This window comes from Rhinolophus hipposideros (assembly GCF_964194185.1).
Source record: "Rhinolophus hipposideros genome assembly, chromosome: 4".
NCBI classification, from domain to species: Eukaryota; Metazoa; Chordata; class Mammalia; order Chiroptera; family Rhinolophidae; genus Rhinolophus; species Rhinolophus hipposideros.
Window position 1 is genome coordinate 65,655,628 of NC_138050.1, and position 20,730 is coordinate 65,676,357.

Here is a 20,730-nt window from a genome sequence, read left to right on the forward strand (position 1 = left end):
TACATGCAAAGCCAGTAATACACCACTCAGCATCATTTCAAGTGGGGTGATTCTGACTCCCCAGGAGCATTCTAAGCCACTCAACTGCAGACCATGTCTGATAGTTCTTTTGCATAGTGTGTGGCCCCATGTTGGACACATGAAGTGCATCAAATAAATACTGGATTGACTGAAATAACAGTCACAGGAAAAGACGGGCACTCAACAGAGGCCCAGCGTAGCCCAACCTATCTTAGAAGCCAGAGAAATGCACAGGGAGGGAGCATATTCGAGTTAGGCATTCCTAGAACATTTGGCCTTGTGGGTCTCAACCTCGGGGGCCGGATCTAGGTCTTTCCCTTGTTCTGTATGTCCATCTGTGTATCTCAAACTAGCCTGTCTGGACTTGGTGGACCTGTTCTCTAAAGAGAGAGGCTGTGCCCTACAGCCTGGTGCTAATTCAGATTGTGCTGGCCTGGCTCCTGGGCTGTGCAGACAGCTGGGCTTTCCTTGGGCCTTGTAGATAAATAGAAACATTCAGTCTTACCTGGTTAACAGAATTAGTCTGACAGTCTTAAACTGGCCATCATGAGATAAAAGAAGATTAAAATCACGGGGCTTTGTGCTAAAATGCATCTCAAGTTGGAATGCAGTGTGGAGACAGAATTCCCTCTTTGGAAGAGGTCAGTCTTTTTCTCCTAAAGCCTTCAAGAGATTGGATGGGGCCCACCCACATTGTGGAGGATAATATGCTTTTCTCAAAGTCTACTGATTTAAATGTTAATCTTATCTAAAAGATGTGTTCATAGTAACATCCAGAGGTGTTTGAGCAAATATCTGGGGACTGTGGCCTAGCCCAGCTAACACACAAAATTAACCATCACACTCTCTTGAATCCCACTCTCTTCCTTTGAGCTCCCCAGATATGATGCTGTTCCCACTTACGCCAAATATTGAAGCCGTCTCTATGTATTTCTTTCTGCCCCTGAACTCCATGCTTCTAAAGGGCTGATACAGTGCCTTGTTCATCTTTGTGTTCCTCACAGGTAGCAGGTGCTCAAAAAATGTGCACCTGAAGGAAATGTTCAGCTCTGTCAGGTCTGTGGGATTCTGCAAATGTCTAACAATTGAGTATTAATTAGTGGAAAGCGGTAACTCTCATTCTCTGATCTGTTATGTAATACATCAAAGAGTATAGCATGAAAGCGGTCCTACAGAAGGCTTTCAGGGAATTGTGGTCAGATGTTTGGGTAGGATTTTTTATTTCTTTTCTACCAAAATGCACCTAAACTGTATCTAATGCTTGAAATTCCTTCCCATGTACATTAAAATTATAACCTGCTGAAAATTTTGAATTTTGCAGGGGCTAACTTTGTCAAGCTAGTTTGTGTCCTGATAAACAAAGTATCTTGGATTTGGGCAGGAAACCTCAATTCTCCCTCACATACAGAAAGTTTCTGGCAGGAAGAAGGGCCTGTGAGTTTACAGGTCTGATCAACAGTAGCTGCTTTCAGCAAAGGGGAGACAAATGGCAGAGAATAAGAGTGGTGAGAAAGCGTTGGGGTTAGCATGGCTGACGGCTTCATGGTAATGTTGAAGTAATAATTGAAAATTTTTTCTTTTAGGTCTTAGACTCTTTTTCTGTCCCTATGGTTTCTAAACCTTTTTTAAAATTTAGTTCTCTAGTTCGTCAGAATCACATGAAATTCTTATTAAAACTAAATTATCACACCTTGGTGAGATTCTAATTCACTAGGTTTTGGCTAGGGCCCAAGGTATCTGTATCTTTAGTTAAAGTGCCCCCATGTACCTGAAAATAGGCCACATTTGGGAAACATTGCCCTGATTGTGGAAGAAAGCACACAGTCTAAATGTGCTTAGCAAATATGAAAGACATCAAGACCACATTAAGTCTAAATCACTTGAGAGGAAAAACAAACACCTGTCTTGGTTTATGCTAGATTTTTGGGGGACAGATTTGGAATTCATTTGTTCATTCATTCAATCAGTCAGTCACTTACTCCACAATAGAATTGAACACCTGCCTTAAGCCTGGTGCTGTGTTAGATGTGTCTTATACAATGGTAAGCAAATGCACAGAAGTCCTGCTTGGAATTTATGTATCATCAAGTGAAGGGAAATTCATAAAGAAGCAAGTAATGAAACTCACGGTTGTTGTGCATTTGTGTGTCCATAGTCCTTGGAAGGAAAGGCCTTAGGGAAGTGCTTTGGCAGAGATACTGAAGTAATTTTGGAAGCAGTGCATCCTGGGAAGGCTAAAGTAGTTACCTGGACAATTACATGTGTGAGAGTTGGTAACGGCAGGAGAGTTGAGGGTGGTAGGAGGCTGATGCTTTGCATATGCTTTGCATTTTCATGGGGATAGTTATGAGACAAAAACTCTTAGTTCATAAGAAGATCATATATTTGAGGAATGAAATATGTCTGAAGCTGCAGAGTAGACAGCGCTGGAGGCCTGAGCAGGGGACTGTACTGGACCCTACTGATAGTATTAAAGTTTTTAGCTATTTCAGAGCTCACCTGGCTGCAGCCTGGGCAATGGGTCAGGGAGCTGGGGGTGGGGATCCAGAGTAAGGCAGGGAGATGTAAAGAGGTGTGGGTAGTCCAGGAACGAGGTGATGTAGGTTGGATTAGGATGGAATAGAGACTTGGCCAGATTTTACATCTACTCAGGATCACGCTTGAGTTGGGTATGGAGGGAAGGGAGAAGTTCATTAATAGGAGGGAATCATGGGCTGCTTTGGGTTTTGGCTGCAAAATCACCTGTATTCATTGCAATATAGGATATTAGAAGAGGACCAAGTTTGGGGAGGAGAAGAGTATGAATTTGGTCTTGAAGTCTAAGATGCTTTTCAAATACCCAGGTGATTAAGGTCCACTAATGGACCATAAGCCCCGTTCAGCCTCCTTTCCTACATACCTAACAAAGGTAATAGGTAATGAATACAGTAGTCCCCCCTTATCTGAGGGGGATACTTTCCAAGACCCCCAGTGAATGCCTGAAACTGGGGAGAGTACTGAACTTTTATGTATACTATGCTTTTTCCTACACACCTATAATAAAGTTTAATTTATTAATTAGGCACAGTAAGAGATTAATGGTAATTAATAATAAAGTGGAACAGTTGTAACAACATACTGTAATAAAAGTTACATGAATGTGGTTTCTCAAAATATCTATTGTACTGTACTTACTCTTGTGATGATTTAAGATGGTGCAGTTGGCAGTGTGATGAGATGGAGTGAGGTGGATGTGCTGAAAAACGGATGATTCAAGTGCTGGGCGGGACGAAGCAAAATTTAAAAATTATGAATTGTTTATTTCTGGAATTTTCTGTTTAGGGTTTTTGGACTCATTTGGCTGTGGGTAACTGAAACCATGGAAAAGGAAACCTCGGATAAGGGGGGGATGTTGTATAATTAACTGATTCAAAGTGTACTTCTTCCTTCCCTTGTCTCTCAGTTAGACGTGTTAATGTGCAATGGGAAGGGGAAAATGGCAGCAGGAGAGGAAGAAAAGGTCTGCTGCGTATACTGATCAGTCATCAGAACTAGGTGATGTTTGACCATAGATGGGCTTGGAAACCTGGTGGGCACGTACAGTTTAGAAAACATGGTCTTAAAAGTTTGCTCCAGCACTGTCTTCTGTAGCCTGGGACTCAGTTGATCGGTCCATCTTGAGTGATTTCCAGTAAGATCATATTTGGGAAGCCTAGGAAGAAAATTCTACCTTTGAGATGGTGCTGTGCTCCATGCCCATATGGCAAACCTACATGTGGGCTTTACAGTGTAGTGTCTTCTTTTTTTATACATTCTTTTCAATATCCTTTTTCATGTACAGAAAAGGAAGGATTTATTATGAAGTTAAAGGCTCGAGAAGTTCCCTCTATTTTTCTTTTAGCAAGAGAGTAGACTGATGGTCTCAGCATTGAATGAGTTCAATAGGATTATTAAAAATCTTGTCTTAACTTCAAAGCACTGAAAGTCTTCAGCAGCTTCTGCATCCAGTAAAATTTGTTTCTGAGGTTATATTGTTCACAAAGCTGCTTAGGTTTTTGCCTACCAACCACTCTGAAGTCAATCTTTTTGGCTCCAGTGTCTGATACTTTCCTGTATGACCTGTTCTGGGTATGCGCTTCGTGGCTCTAATGGCAATTTAATTTCAGCTTTTTCATCTGCTTGAGTGCTAGAGAAAAATCCACGCAGCACTCTTGTGAGCTTTCGAAGCTGGAAGATTGTGACTTCTTTCTCTGCCCAGACCTATTGTTTATGGACAAATACTCAGCACATTTACTTCCTCACTTTGTGCATTGGTTTTCTTTCCTTTTTTGAAGGTAGGATATATCTATTGTAATATGCACACACTGAATATTGAATTTCATGTGTTGCTTATACGCTTAAACTAAAACCAGAATTTTATTCTGTCTAGACAAGATTTATAACATGTAGAACCTTTTGCTTATATATGTTTTATGTTAACTGTAAGGCTGTAGCGATATATTCAGTGGGTTGACTCATTTGAACCAACCACATAATCTGTTTATTCCTTTAGCAGATATCTTTGACATGCTGACTCTATGTGAGGCTCCGTGTTAGTTGGAATTGGGACTGTGTTTGTAAAGGACGTGATGACAAAGTCTCTAGCCTTTATGTGACTTAAAGTCCCTGTGGAGATTCTGAGGTAGGGAGGGCAGTGCTAGCTGGGGGCCATCCTGATCTGGTTCCCAGTAGGATTAGCATTTGAAATTGACTCAGAAGGGTAGGTGGGATTAGTATTCAGAATAAGGCCATTTTGGGAGTGTGGATGGCTCATGAAGGGTTTTAAGCAAGGTAGACACTCTCAGAGAGGTGTTTTAAGGAGATCAGTGAGGAGTGGTGTTTGGAATAGGTCCCGTGGTGTTGGGGAGTGCTGGGGAAGGAACAGGGAAGTGTAGGGAGGCAGCCAAAAAGCTATGTCGGTATTTTCAATAATTGGTAGTAAATGAGATTCTGAAATTATGTTTCCAGAAGAATGGAGAATTGGGAAGAGTGATGAAGTGTGGTAAAATGGGCTAGAGTTGGTACTTGGTTGACTATGGGAAAGGTGGTGTGTAGAGAGAAATCAGGCTGTGGTGAGTTTAAAACCTGCAGAGGTTTCCTCAGACCACAGTCTGTCCATTCGGCCTCCTTGCCTAGACATGGGCTTCGGGCAGGTCGGAATAGCAGTGCCCAATCTTAACTAGGTTCTCACCGTGCCTGGATGGGTGGATGAGGGAATGGATGCATGGACCGATTGTGTCTCTACTAGCTGGGTTTTGGAGAGCAACATGTAGGAACACAATTTCTTTTTCTTACAGTTTTTTTTTTTTTTTAAGTTTATTGGAGTGACAATTGTTAGTAAAGTTTCATAGATTTCAGGTGTACAATTCTGTAATACATCATTTATATATCACATTGTGTGTTCACCACCCAGAGTCAATTCTTCCATCACCGTATACTGGGTCCCCTTTACCCGCCTCTACCCCCCCCCCCCCCTTACTCTCTGGTAACCACTAAACTATTGTCTGTGTCTATGAGTTTTTGTTTCTTCATTTGTTTGTCTCATTCTTTTGTTGTTTTCAGTTTTATATACACGTATCTGCGAAATCATATGGTTCTCTACTTTGTTTGGTCAGACTTATTTCACTCAGCATAATGATCTCAAGATCCATCCATGTTGTCACAAATGGCACTATTTCATCTTTTCTTACGGCACAATAGTATTCCATTGCCTACAGTTTTCATTTTCAGTTTTTAGCAGTGGTTCTTTTTAAGTAGAACTTACAATAAAATTTATAGCTTGGTGGAGTGATAGACAAGAATTTTGAAGAGTGTTTATGATTTTTAGAGTAGCAGGTTACTTATGTGCTGTTTTCTCCTTTTCAAACATTTTCACACGCTTATTTCAGTTGTCTCCTATATTGGTTAGGATTAGGTTTGCCTGTGGGTTCTAGAACACCCATCTTAAAGCTGCTTACACAACGGAGTTTATTTTTCTCTCTTGCAAAAATCCTTGTAAGATTCTGTATTGGTTTCCTAGGGCAGCCGTAACCAAGTGCCACAAACTTGGGTGGTTTAAAACAACAGAAATTTATTGTTTCACCGTTTTAGAGGCTGGAAGACTGAAATCAAGATGTCAGTATGCCATGATCTCTCTGAAACCTGTAGCGGAGGATTATTCCTTGCCTCTTCTAGTTTCTGGTCGTCGTTGGCAAACCTTGGCATTCCTTGACTTAAAACTGCATCACTCCAGTCTGTCTTCACCATCACATGACTGTTTACTTCCTGTGTGTCCATCTTTGTGACTCTCTTCTTATAAGGACACCAGTCACTGTGGATTTAGGGCCCATCTTATTCCAGTGTGACCTCACCTTCATTATTTACATCTGCAATGACCCTCTTTCTAAATAAAGTCACATTTTGAGTTAACTGGGGTTAGGACTTCAGCATGTCTTTTGTGGGGGACAGTTCACCTCATAACAAGTTCCATGGCTAGTGTGATCCTTCATGGTGTTAGGGACCCACACTCTTTCCTGTTATTCCACTGTGTGTGGCCTTGAACAAACTGGCAGCCTCCAAAGCTGGGGTTGTGAGGTAGAGGAAGGTTCACAGACATTGTCACTTTCCACATGGCTATGCTTAGCTGCATGGGAAGCTGGGGAGAGAGGTCCTCTCTCTACACTGCCATGTACCAGCTGAAAATCAGGGTTTTGTTACCACAGAGGAATGAGAGCAGAGTTTTGAGGACAGCTAATAGTCTCTACTACAGGTTCAAAGTGTTTTGGGGTGTGGGGGTGGTCTCAGTTGTTTATTCAGTTTCTGCACCATTATAGCTTTCCTCATTGAATTATGTCTAGCATTTGCAGAGCAAGAGGAAGTTTTCCTATATATCATTATGTTAGATTTGTAAGGGTTAGCTGGACTGTTTTATTCAGCTCAGTAGTATTGAATAGCCCCTAACTAGTGTGGAAAATACCAAGAAACAGAAGATATGGCCATTCCTTCTGTCGAGGAGAGGGCATTTACTAAGGAGAAAAGACAAGTGATTGCGAACAGATGCTTATAAAATATTTTTTAAGACCTAAAAAGTTACATGTGTCTTCTTTTTAGAACAGTGACGAGTCATCATGACAAGTAGAGATATATTGATTTGACACGCAGGAGGAGACATGCAGAGTGTGCTTAAATGCCCAGGGAAAGGTCACAACAAATACACAGCAAAGCCAGGGCTTTCATTCGGAGTCCCTGCCGTTAGCCCTACCTGGGCTCCTGCGTCTGCTTGATTCCTGATGGCTCGGGAGTGGCCTTCGTCTCGTCTTTGTGTCCCAGCATGTCCCATGGGTGCCTGGCAGATCGTGGGATTCAGTAAATATTTAGGGAATTATTTCCTACGAGCTCCTGTGTTTATTGTTAGTGACACAAAAGTAAAACAATAAAAACATGCAGGTTCTAAATGTGTTCAAGTGTGGAGCCATATTTTCTCTTTAGAGAGGAACTAAGAAGTGCACTTGTTGAGAAAGTTACAAAGATAGTGTCATAGCCATGAATACTCTACTGCATATACAGTATATATATAATACTATATGTAATTATATTATATACTATAAAATATAAATATATGAAATATGTACTATAAGATATACAGTTAACCATTGAACAACACGGGTTAGAGCCACCTCGCCTCCGCACAGTTGAGAATCCACGTAGAACTTTTGACTTCCCTCAAAATTAACTACTGGTAGCCTAGAAGGTTGATTGGAAGCCTTGCCAATCACATAAACAGTTGATTAACACACACTTTATATGTCATATCCATTACATACTGTATTCTTACAATAAAGTCAGCTAGAGAAAAGAAAATGTTATTAAAATCATACAGAAGAGGAAAATGAATACATTTACAGTATTTTTTGAAAAAACAAATCCATGTGTAAGTGGACCCACGCAGTTCAAACCCATGTTGTTCAAGGGTCAAGTGTCCTATTTGTTATATAGTATGTTCTGGTGTGAACTACCACTTTAAATACAGGTAAATGGCTATGTAGGCTGTGTAAAGTTTTATACCGCAAAGTTTAGGAAAGCAATTATTTTTGTTTGTGCTTTTTATTCCTGCAGTTTAAACAATCTGTGTTTTTTCTTTTTCTGTAGAATTTTCTGTTGCTTGATGAGATAACAGAGTGCAACGCTGAGCCGCCATCAGACGGTAAAACAATAGTGCATGTGCAAGATTTTACTGCTTTTTGGGATAAGGTAACATATCCTCCGTTATAAGATCACTACTGCTAAAAGATAACTGGTGACATAGATTTAATAGAATTTTGAGATTTTTACACATGGTATAAAATGTGACTTGCTCATTTACTGACAGTACATTATAACAATTCTCAGAATCAGGAATAAGAGATTAAGTGTAAAATCAGCCTGAGGTGTTTGACATGTTTTATCTCATTTTTAAGAGAACTTTCAAAGTGTTACCACATTTGAATTTAAAGTACATAAGTTTGTAATGTTAGAATATACAGGATTAGAATGTACATTTTTTTACCTTGATATTATCAAACACTCTACCACGTATTGAATGGAACCATGACTTGGTGCTTTGCTGTGTGGTAGGGTGGCAGCTCCCCTATTTTAAGCTTCTGAATGGTGCTGGCTACTTTGCTGGCAGCCAAGAGCAGGGAGGACGCAGCAGGCGGGCATAGTAAACACCAGTGAGCCCCAGGCATTTCACTATGTGGCTAGGTGACAGGCAGAACTGGTGAGATCGCAAGGCTTTTCCAACACTTGGTTTATTTATGACATTTAGGCAAATGGGGAAAAAAAACAGGGACCACTTTCACTAAGTTCTCAAACTTGCAAACTCAGTGCAGCCCTCTTTTTTTGACATCTGTAATGCTTTTCTCTTCTGGTTCCATGGTCCTCTGCGCACAACCTTCTGGATGGGTCTGGATGAGTCAGGAAAACAGAACTCACACCACAGGAGAGAATTTCATGAGGGGAATTAGTTACATAGGTGGTGGGTGAGATAACCCAGAGTTTAGCAATGGCAGGAAGCTCTTCCCACTCTAGGGCCAGAGAGATGCAGGGAGGAGGCAGCTTTTAGCAGGGGGGTTGTCTGTTGGGAGCACAACCCAGGAGCCTGCTTGCCTGGAGTGGGGACTACCGTGTGAAGGGTTGTCACATGGGTGCTGGCACTGCAGAGGTGATGTGACCAGAGCAGAAAGGCTTGCTAGCAGCAGGTGGAGGTCCTGGTGGGGGTCAGCTTCTTCCTCTCCTGCCTCTTGGCCTCAGACAGCGCTCTCTAGCGCTGAACTGGAGTTAACTTGGAAGTTCGCAGGATCTGGCAGTTCTGAGTATAGCAGGGAAAGGGTCGGAAACGGAGCCTAGAGCAAACACGTTCTTCACCTGCGCCCCTTCCCACCTTCACTTTGTTGCCCCTTCTCCAGGGGTACAAGTGTCCCAACTCTAGATTCCCTGTGTTTTCATGCCTGTGACCCTAAGTATTGTGCCACCTTCAACGTGCCTGCCATCTCCACCAAAACAATAGTGGCTTCCCAAATACATAAAAGCACCTCCTCGCACCTTGTGCACACCGGAGCTCACACAAGGTGCCTTACTTACCCTGCCCTACCTTAGTAGGCAGATGTGCCTACCTCCTGCTTCGAATGCTCCTCATGATACGTTGTAAGCATTTATAGACAGCACCATTAAAATTGCATTATGAAGATGTATTTATTCTATTGAATGCCTTGAGTGAGATGAAGCACTGAGGTAGCTAACACATACTTTGTATGCCCCGTGACCAGATTTATTTTGTTCCAAACTATGCAACATTGTAAAATGAGCTGTTTAGTTCTTCTTCCAAGAACTTAATAACAGGTTCTTAGACTTTTTTGCAGCTTGCATTGTTGTACAGAACAACCTATTACGTGCTGGCCTTGCCTATGGGAGGATTGTGCACTATGCTAAGGGGGTAATTGGGGGGGGTGTCACATTAGGTCATGGATAAGGGGGGGAGGAGAGAGAGAGACACACACAGAGAGAGAGAGACAGAGAGAGAAAGCCCTCAGGTGGGGCAGAGGCACAGAGAGAAGCTGAGGCAAGATGAAGTACATGCTGGGTTGCGATGTAGGAGAAAGACATGGACTCTGAGTAGCTGTCTACTAGACAGCCAGTCAGGTAGGTGGGGGTGGGGGAAGTTCTTCTCACCGACTGGCTTCTCATTCATAAAATAAAGGAGTTGGTGTTAATCTCTAAGCTTTAAAATTTATAGTCCAGTGGGAGCCTCTAAATCTCCACGGGGCTGGGGTTTTTGTCTGTGTGGTTTACTGCTGCATCCCCAGGGCCTAGACGATGTCTGACACAGAGAGGGAGGGCTCAGTCTGTGATCATTGTTGCATGAGCCACAGCTAAACCAGGACAACTAGGGCGTGAAGGGGCACTAGCACCCCTGACTGTTGAATGCTGCCCCCTTCTGGTCACACTAGGTAGAGCAGTGTCTGATCCTGAAACCTGCACAGGGAAGGGACTGCCTGTCTTGCCCAAGAAACAGTGGTGCCCGAACAGGAAGCTGATGTTTGTATGTGGTTCATTATATTGCAGTCAAAACTGAGTGGAAATAGTAAAATAGGAACTAGTTATTAGGCATGATGAAAGTGGAGAAGCTTAGAAAAATGTTTCTCATGTATTAATATCCAGATTCTTATTGATAGTTTTTAGTAATTCCTGTAAGGGCTGGGGGCTAGTTTTCTTGTGATTAAAAATAATTGTCATTATTTTACTCTGTGATCATCCTTGAATCAATTCAGTTATGTCCAAAGACATTGTTCATTTTGAAGATTATTCAAGACCTTTTATTGCCACGTGCTTTTAGTCTTGGGGGCATTTTAGTAATCACACGTACCCCACTCTTTTTTTTTTAAACGTTATCAGTTTTTGTGTGTGTGTTTTTTTAAACAGCAGTTATTGAGAGTTGCTTCAAACTTAGTATATGAAAAAAAAGATGCATTTCCCCTGCCTCTCTTTGTCTTAGAATCCATCGTTTGTTCTGGAACATGACTTATCATTAGCCTGATGTGTACTTTATCCTTCTTCCCCCTTGCTTTGGAGTGTATGCTGTTGCCGATACCTCTGTGTTTTTACAGGAGAAGTACTTGGTGGTCCCTGTTTAGCCAGGACAAGTAATGCACGCTCCACATAAATTGAGACTCTATCATCCTGATATGACACTTTATTTCTTTATTCGCCATTTTTCTCGTTGTTAAATTAGATCTCTAGTTCCAGCCTTGACCACCGTTTACAGGAGTTTATTTGCCAAGTGTGACTTTATTTTGAAGGGCCTTCTTTCTTGCTGAGCATTTCTGAGATTCATCCTTTATCAAGTGAAAATAGGGAGATGAGTGGAGATTTCAAATTCTTTCTTAGTAAAGGACTAGCATGCCATGTACATATGCTGCCACCTTGTGGAGATTAATGAAGTGGGAGATTAGAACCAAGGGTTATAAAAAAAACATGTTATTAAAAACCACCCACACTAAATGTTCTGTTAAGTATGTTATCTTAAATAAGTTAGCGAACATCAAGAAGATGCCTTGTCATTTACACTACTTAAAATTTGTGTTGAGAGCTGTGTCTGTATCAAAACCTGGTAAAAGAACGGGCCTTCTTAAAGGAAACTGAAGCTGCTTCAAACCCCCAAAAAGCTATGATTGGATGAAAAGGACTCCAGGACACAATATCTTAAAATAGGAAGGAGAAAGATGTGCGTTATATTCATGTATCAGTGACTATTTCATTGTTTTCTCCAATTTTGGAAGTGATGTGCGTGATGTTATTAAAATGGGTACATTTTTGTAAACTTTAATTTGTAGGCATCAGAAACCCCAACCCTACAAGGTCTTTCCTTTACTGTCAGACCCGGTGAATTGTTAGCTGTGGTCGGACCTGTGGGAGCAGGAAAGGTAAGTTGTAATGCCTCTTGGCAGCTTGATGTAATGCCACATTCCATCTTAAATTCTTGGGGTTGAGCCCCAAGCTATATGTGACATAGATCTGAATTGGGTGTTTCTAGAATGGCATTTCTGAAAGTGTGTCCCATGGAATGTTACTTTTGAAAGAAGGTTGCATGGCTAAATAACACTGGATAAGACACATTATGATGTTTTACTTCTTATTGATTCAAGTTGCACAGTTGGGAACTGCTTGTCTGAAAGTTGGCCTTCTCAGTGAAGGAAATTATTTAAGTGACAGCTGCTCAGGATGGAATGACTGAGAAAATGGGAACTTCTTTTTATCAGAGCATACCCTCCAGGAGTCTGGACGTTGTAAAGACTCTTCCAGAAACCTTTCAACATTTCCTCATAGGCCTTATCCAAATCATGTCAACACACATTCAGTAAGTGTGCACCGCGTGTGGCCCTGTGCAAAAGAGACACATAAAAGCATAGACCCAGATGCTCTGCCCTCCAGAAGCAACGAGCTTCTGAGGCGAGACAGACACTCAAACAGACTACATCAGCTCTGTGTTACAAGCATTCTGATCATGTAGACAAGATCATGTCTGTGTGTTGTAACAGATTTAAAGGAAATGTGCTTGCACATTTCGTCTCACATGTTCTGAAACAACAAAATATAGAAATCTAAGCATAGACTGTATAAATGATAGAGGGATTATTTCTCTTATGGATTTTTGCTCTTTGGAAACATGACTCACTTCAGAGTTTCTTTAAATAATCTTTTCTGGTGCATTGGCTATAAATATGTACACGTAGCTTTTCAGGATCAAGTCTTTGTCAAGTAAAGGGTACCTGGTTGCTGGTACTGCATTAAACATCAGACATATGAAATAATATATTGTGCAGGGCTACTCTGTTAGTTAAGAATGCTAACTATTCTTAATTAGTCCTTGTTGAGTAAAGCAGTTCATTTTGGGGGAACTCTTGGTCAGAGTAGATTGTTATACTCTGTTTTATTACTATTCTTTATCAACCATTAGTTGACAATGACCAATGATGTTATTTTTCAGTTTTTTAATTACAATTTCCAGGACTGTACTTTATCCTATTTGAAACAAAAGGGCTATAACGTTTATCAAACCACAGGCCCGGGAAAGGCAGTGGCTTGTTCTGTCCTGCATGTTGCCTGTACACATGTTTGTTTGCAATCTGTTTCAGTCATCACTTTTAAGTGCGGTGCTGAGGGAATTGCCCCCGAGCCAGGGCCTGGTCACTGTGCATGGAAGAATCGCCTATGTTTCCCAGCAGCCCTGGGTGTTTTCAGGAACTGTGAGGAGTAATATTTTATTTGGGAAGAAATATGAAAAGGAACGATATGAACAAGTAATAAAGGCTTGTGCTTTGAAAAAGGTGAGTGATGACTTTTAAGCTGCATATACTCGAATTTCAAATAATAATAATAGTGTTGGTTTAAACGACAAGATTTGTTAAAAGTTTCATTTGTCAGTGTGAAGGATGATTGAATACTATTTAGTCCTTTAAACTTGTCTTCTGTGTAAATACACATGTGCACACACATACACTGTTTTAATCCTGATGTGATCATGGCATTCGCAGAACGCTTTACTTTTGTGTTTTGTTTTATTTTGTGAAGTTTTTATTCACTTTTAACCTTTTTTTAAATAGACAATTGTAGAAGTTTACCAAAGTAGACAGAATAGTGTAATGAACCCACACGTACCCAGCCCCGTTTCCTCTCTGCTGCTGCTCTCAGCTAGTCTCATCCCATCCGAAATATTCTGAAGCAGATCCTAAACCTCATTAGTTCATCTGTAAACATTTCATTGGCTATTTCTAAAATATAAGGAAGCCTTTGAAAAAACACCACATTATGACACCTGAAAAATGACCCAAATTCCTTAATATCGTCAATGTACTAGTCAGTGTTTACATTTCATTGATTATCTCACCAAGAAATCTTATCCATTGGCTTCAATCAGACCATATAAGGTCTGCACTTTGCACTCGGTTGGTTCATCTTCTAAGTTTCTTTGTTCTATGGTTTTCCTCGCCGCTTTGTTTTTGACTTGTAATTTATTATTTAAAGAAAATGGAATGTTTTAGATTTCTTTCTAATACTGCATCATTTCCCTAGGGGAAAGGTTGTTTTCAGAAATAACATTGAACTTCCCACAAAATGACAGGATGAAACGTTTGATTGTACATTGAAATTTAAATAGAACTAGTGAATGAATGATGAAAACTGAACTTTCCCGAACTTACCGGATACTGATAAATACTATGTTACTCTCACTGGGTTATAACAATCAGTGGATAATAGCGTTAAAGGGCTCTCCCTGGGGTGTGTTCAGTGCAGTCTGCACATCCGGCTGTTCTTTTATGCTGTGTGGGAAAGGCTGGGACAGGCATTCAGAGGTGTTGTGTGGAAGGCTCCAAACCAGCTTTGTGAGGAAATAGTAATTTTGCCTGAACAATGGCTTGAACATCATAGACGGTATCAGGTGAGTAGCATTTTGTGAGGATGTGAACAAAACATAATTGCTTGTTTAGTGGACTTTTATTTTTTTTCCCTGGGTTATTGTTAATAAGAGGTTATGTGTTTTTAGAAATGACATCAAGTTAACAGTTACAAGCTAGATTTTTATTAAATAGTACATATACTGTATAAGAGAAGAAGGAAAAAATGTAATAATAATAGCTCCTATTTATTCAGAGTCCACGTGATAATTATTTCTCTCTTATGCACACACATGAGCACACACATGAACACACACAAAGGTTTTGAACTTTTATTCTTGACCAGTGTCTTCGATGTTCTATCCTCCTTTTGTAGTTGATAAAACTGGGGCTTAGGGAGATGGAACATCTCACCTAAACATTTGCAGCTCAGGTTTAGATTCGTTTCTGGATGATGCTTTTGCGTGGTGCCTCACTGCTTCTCAATTGAGAAAGTTTATAAGGAAGACCTATTTTAAAAATTGGGTGGTACATGAAGGTGAAATGTGGGATGTGGAGTGAACAGATCTGAGGCATTTACTCTTTACCTTATATTCAAGTCCTGGCTGATGCCCAGATCAGACTCCAAAGACCTGGGCCAGTAGCAGACCTTGCCTTTCTGGTGATAATGTGTTTCCCCGAAAAATAAGACCTAGCCGGACAATTACCTCTAATGCATCTTTTGGAGCAACAATTAATATAAGACCCGGTCTTATTTTACTATAATATAATGTAAGACAGGGTCTTATATAATATAATTTAATATAGTATAGTACAGTATAATATAATACCCGGGCTTATATTAATTTTTGCTCCAAAAGACACATTAGAGCTGATTGTTTGGCTAGGTCTTATTTTCGGGGAAACAGGGTAGCTCAGCTTTGAATTTTCTACTCCCTCACATTTGAGCAGCTCTGGACAAAAGCAGGTGTTGGGACAGTGGCTGCCCGTCAGCATTTTCCCCAGGGACCGGTGACTTTGCCAGAGCCCTGTGAGATGATGGACCAGTAATAGGGGCAGTGTTCTGAGGCTTTACCCACCCTCGGTGTCGGGGTGGCACAGGAGGCCCCTGCAGTGTTGGGGTGCACACTGATTCTTCTGTACATGAGTTCACCTATAAACACGGACTATAATCTCGTTCTGCTGCATGACGTGGGTAACTGGAGTCGGGGCCTTAGCCGGAACGGAGGTCCAGGGTGGAGAAGTAGTAAAGAGCTTTGTCATTTGCCCACTGTCACTTTGGACCTGTCCTGTTACCTGCATGGGCCTCTGATGTTTCTGCCACAAAATGAGAATGTTGGGTCAGGAGATTTCCAAGAGGTTTTGCTGCTGTTCTGAAATGCCATCTATGACTCTGGTTAGCAGGGAGCCTCAAGGTTTTTGAGACACCAGGGAATCACTTCATGAGTTACGAGGTCCTTTGCTTATCTCCTTTTGGAATCCATGTGTCAGAGGGTGGGTATAAGATGGCCATAGATAATTGGGCCATTCTGGAATTATTTAGCCTGTAGATACAGAGACTATATAAGTAGTAGCAAAGGCTTGGCCTTTGGAGAGAAACAGTCCTGCAGAGTTACTCTAGGTGTTTGTCTCAGATTCTTTTCTTATAAATGGAGGAGGTGTGGGATTTTTGTAAAGACTACAGATAATGCCTGTAAAATGCAAACACTCCAGGTTTTTAGTAAATGACAGCTATTATTACTATTATAGCCCTTTTCTCAAAATATATACAGCCATACATCTATACATACACATAAATAAAGATTTCTCCTTAGGCCCTCCCCCTCCCTCAAATTCTGGAGGGAAAAAAACCCCAGAACATTTCTTATATTACGTATATTAATAACAACTGGATGTATTATACTAGATCTGATTGAAGTAAACTTTTAAGTTCATTGAGCTGAAAACATTTCCATAATAAAATAGGGACATAAAAAGGAATCATATCTAACAACATTGATTTAGGCTAATGACATACTTGTATACAGAGTGACACTGTAGTACATTATGGTACAAACCTTAGGAAACAACATAACAACGTCAGGCACTGTAGGTGGTGTTTGAACTCCAAGGCCCTGGAGTCAGGCAGCTCTGGGATTGAGTCTCAGTTTCTCTATTAGGTATGTGATTTTGGCTAATTGTCTGGACCTTACAAAACCTCAGTTTCTTTACCTGTAAAGTGGGGATAATAACACAGTCTGTCTCATAAGGTTGTTTTGAGGGTGAAATGCAGTAATGATTTTAAAGTGTCTGATTGCTGGGGACCTAACGAGCACTCTGTACATGTTAGAATAATGTTTAAAATAGCTCTTAATTGTAAGAGCAGCCAATTTTGGGGTAAAATCACATCCCTAAAATGTGACATGTTAGAAAGAAGGTATTTGAGTATATAACTTATTTTTTTACATAGGTGCTATATACATAGTACATTACATAAATCAACAAGAAATATGTGTTACCATACCATAAGCAATATATTATATAACATTTGTCTGCACGTTATGTTTTACCACGTGAAGACTTTTTAAATTTTAGGCAATACATGTTCAAAGGTATAGCATTGATAAATTCTAGTTTAATATTTTCCCACATAAATCACTTAAATTTACATACCCCTTTTGGGTGCCCACAAGCTTATAATTTCTTCTCATATTTACCATATTCCTGCCAACTTGGACATTTTCTTTTCAGATTGCTTTAACAATGAGAATAACTATTGTTATATGTTTATTTTTTCATGTCTGAATTGGGAGAACTATATCACTCACCCATGACGTAATAGAAAATAAGAAATCGTGACTAGAAAAGGGACACATGAAGCTAATCTAAATATGGAGAGTTAGTTTATTGATACTTCCATGTCTAGGTATAGAGGCCTTCAAATCTAGAATTACTTCCATCACCTTCATTTCAAATATAATTTTTCAGTAACCACTGGGGCCTGCATGATGTGAAAGAAAGACTAAAAGCCTATGAGTTGAGGTGAGTTTGGTATAGATTTCAGCCATTCCATTTAACAGTCCTCAGACCATTTATGTGCTCGTAATCTCATTAGTTTGTTTCCTCATCTGTGAAATGGGTCTATTATAGTCATCCCTTAGTATCTAAAGGGGATTGGTTCCAGGACACCCCTCAGATACCAAAATCCATGGATGCTCAAGTCCCTTATATAAAATGGCGTAGAACAAGCATATAGTCAGTTCTCTGCATTGGCGCTTCCCAACCACATTTGGAAAATTCTGTTTTCCATCCAGGGCTGGTTGAATCTTTAGATGAGAAGCCCATGGATATGGAGGGCCAACTATGCTCTGGGCAGCTTGCTGTGAGAAGTAGAGATGATCAATATAAGGCATCCAGAATGGTGCTGGGTGCGTAGATCTTACCATCCAGGAGCTGACTACTGGGGAGGGAAGCCGTGTACATGCATAAACATTATGAAGCAGAATAAGATAGGTCCGTCATGAGAACTATAAACAAAGCCTCAGGAACCCAGTAGAAAGAGAGATGACTTCTGATTGGGGAAACTCAGGGATGGATTCGTGGAAGAGAGTGTTTGAGCTGGGCCTGCAAAGATAGGTAGGCTATTGACAGGCCATGTTAGGAAGAGCAGTTCCAAATGGAGGAAAAGCTATGAACAGATGCTCACGGGATTCCTGCTGTTAAGACTCTGGAATCCAGCCCTCCATTGCCAGGGCCTCACGTCTGGCCCTCACTATTTCAGCAGTCTGTTGTTCAATGATATTTCTACTGTAAGTTTCTAGCATCACTGAAGGGCACTTGATATGTTTCTGGCCCGATGGCATCAAACTCGTATAGCCATTTCCTGGTTTTCCTCTGGTTTGTGTGTGTGATTTTCAGTGAGAGCTATTGGAGATGAAATAATTAGTTTAACTTGTATATAACAATAATTATTCTCATTGTTAAAATAGTCTGAAAAGAAAATATCCAAGTTGACAGGAATGTGGTAAATATGAGAAGAAATTATAAGCTTGTGGGCACCCGGAAAAGGTTTGTAAATTCAACTGATCTATGTGAGAAAATATTAAACTAGAATTTATCAATGCTATCAAGGTAATAATATCCTCCTGCTATTGGGAGGAATTGTAATATATGCTTAACTCAGGCTTTTCCTGCTACCAAATCAGAAAATTATGGTTAGGAAATTAATCTGACTTGAGTGTTTCTTCAAATCCTTTGAAAAGTTTTTCCCATCTGAAGCTTGTCTATAAGTAGTTTGCAGTGTCAACAAACACACTTGAAGTCCTTCTACTAGACTTGGAACGAGAGCCCATTTCTTAATTTCCTAACTGCTAAATGCACGAGTAGGTTTTAAGTGCCTTTTCTAGAAAATGGCTAAGATTGCTTAGCTACATACAATGTGGTGCGATTTTTTGAAATGGAACAAAACAACATAAAGTCAAGGCATAAAAACTAAGCAGCAGGACTGTCAACAGTGAATCGGAGACCAAGTCAAGTGTGTGTGTGTGTGTGTGTGTTCCCCGGAGTTTAGAACCTATCTTAAAATGGCTTATTGCTTTTTATGAAAACCAAAAAAGCAAGAGATGGTACTAACTTCTGAGCTCAACAAAGAAATGATACGAAATAATAATGAACTTTCACGATAGAGCCATTGCTGACTTTCGTTTGATGCAGTCCTGTTAAGCTTTGAGCATGCAGGGTACTCTGTGTGCCTGTGTGTCTTTGTGGGCTGTCAGGGAGTGGGTTGTGATGGAGAGACTCCTTTCCTCTTCTCCTTTTGGTGGCATGCTTTGCATATTGTGACTCCCACTGAGTCAGAATGGGAGTGGGATCCCAGTGTTGGTTTGATAAAAAAAAAAACAAACACCAGTCACCCATAGCAAAATTGGCTATTGCAAATTCATGCACTTTAATTTTTCATGTGCTTTTCCCATTCTAGAGTGTGTTCATACATTACTGTTTTGATTCTCATGGCATCCTTGAGTTTAGTAATTCTTATTTCTCCAGAACGTTTTGTAGAAAAGGAGAATGAGACTCAGGGAGATCAAAGGACTTGTTTATCATGGGGATCCCAAGGTGCCATTTGCTTTCTTCTCCAAATTTGCCAAAGTAGACGTGAGGGCTTCGTTTGCAGAAAGGTATTGCTATGTATCCTTGGTTGATGCTTGAGAAGTTTAGTAGAGAAAGAACTCCCAAACTCTGCCTATCCATGCTAGGATCTGTTTAGTGATATAGACAATCTAAGTAAAGATTTCTTTTTTTTTTTTGTATTTTGAAGTTTCTTGGAATGACAATTGTTAGTAAAGTTACATAGATTTCAGGTATACAATTCTGTAATACATCATCTATAAATCCCATTGTGTGTTCACCACCCAGAGTCAGTTCTCCTTCCATCACCATATATTTGGTCCCCTTTCAGTAAAGATGTCTAATATAGTAATGTGTAACTTACCTGATTATTATCTTGTCATTTTGGACATGTTCTTGTCATCGTTTCTTTTTCTTTCTAGGTACTATGGTTCGTCCATTTATTTCTTAAATAATAGTCGAATATAACTTTTGATAGATTCCCAGATCCTCAAATCGGAACCTCTTATCCTTCTTAACTCTGAGTTTTTCCTGGCTTGCATGGGACAAGCCTTAATTATTTCAACTGATCTGCTCAGTGTACTTCGAATAAACTGTTTTTTCTTTGGTGTCTCCTGCCCAGACTGCTCTTTCCCCTTTTATTTCGGGTACAGTCCTGCCTGTTACTCTCCACTATGTCTTAAATATCACGGTGAAGGGGACCATCCCTTCCCTGAAGGTAGGAAGCTGAGACCGAGATCACAGAATGGCTAATTAAGACACACTGATTCCTTGAAGAAATCAGTCCTGTGCCTTTACAAACCGTGTGTGTGTCACCAGCGCTCACATTTGCATCTCTAACACAGACCTTCAGACATGCATATCCAGCTGCAACTTGGCATCACCAGTAGTCATCTCAGCTTGCCCATAACCAAAATTTTGATTTTTATCCCCTAAATCTGCATCCATTGTCTTCCTTCACTCAGGAAATGGTGACCCTGTTCTTACCCTTTTTTCATGCCCCAAACAATGCAGTCCTTCTCTTCTCAACCCATACCCATCCCAGCAGCAGGTCTTATAGGCTCTACCTTTGAAATTTTGTCCAGACGGTGACAACTTCTCTTCATTCCCATTGCTCCTACTTTGGTCCCTGCTGCTGTCATCTTTTGCCTAAATTATCGTGGTAACCTTCTAA

At 40.4% G+C, this 20,730-nt stretch overlaps 1 protein-coding gene across 1 annotated transcript in view; it reads left to right on the forward strand.

Annotated features, from left to right (window-relative positions):
- ABCC4 (ATP binding cassette subfamily C member 4 (PEL blood group)) overlaps window positions 1–20,730 on the forward strand; it is a 248,131-nt gene that overhangs the window by 82,728 nt on the left and 144,673 nt on the right. The window contains exons 9-11 of the mRNA XM_081045495.1: window positions 8,167–8,268; window positions 11,889–11,978; window positions 13,191–13,382. Of these exons, the coding sequence (XP_080901621.1) occupies window positions 8,167–8,268; window positions 11,889–11,978; window positions 13,191–13,382 (384 nt within the window). The remainder of the gene's footprint in view (window positions 1–8,166; window positions 8,269–11,888; window positions 11,979–13,190; window positions 13,383–20,730) is intronic.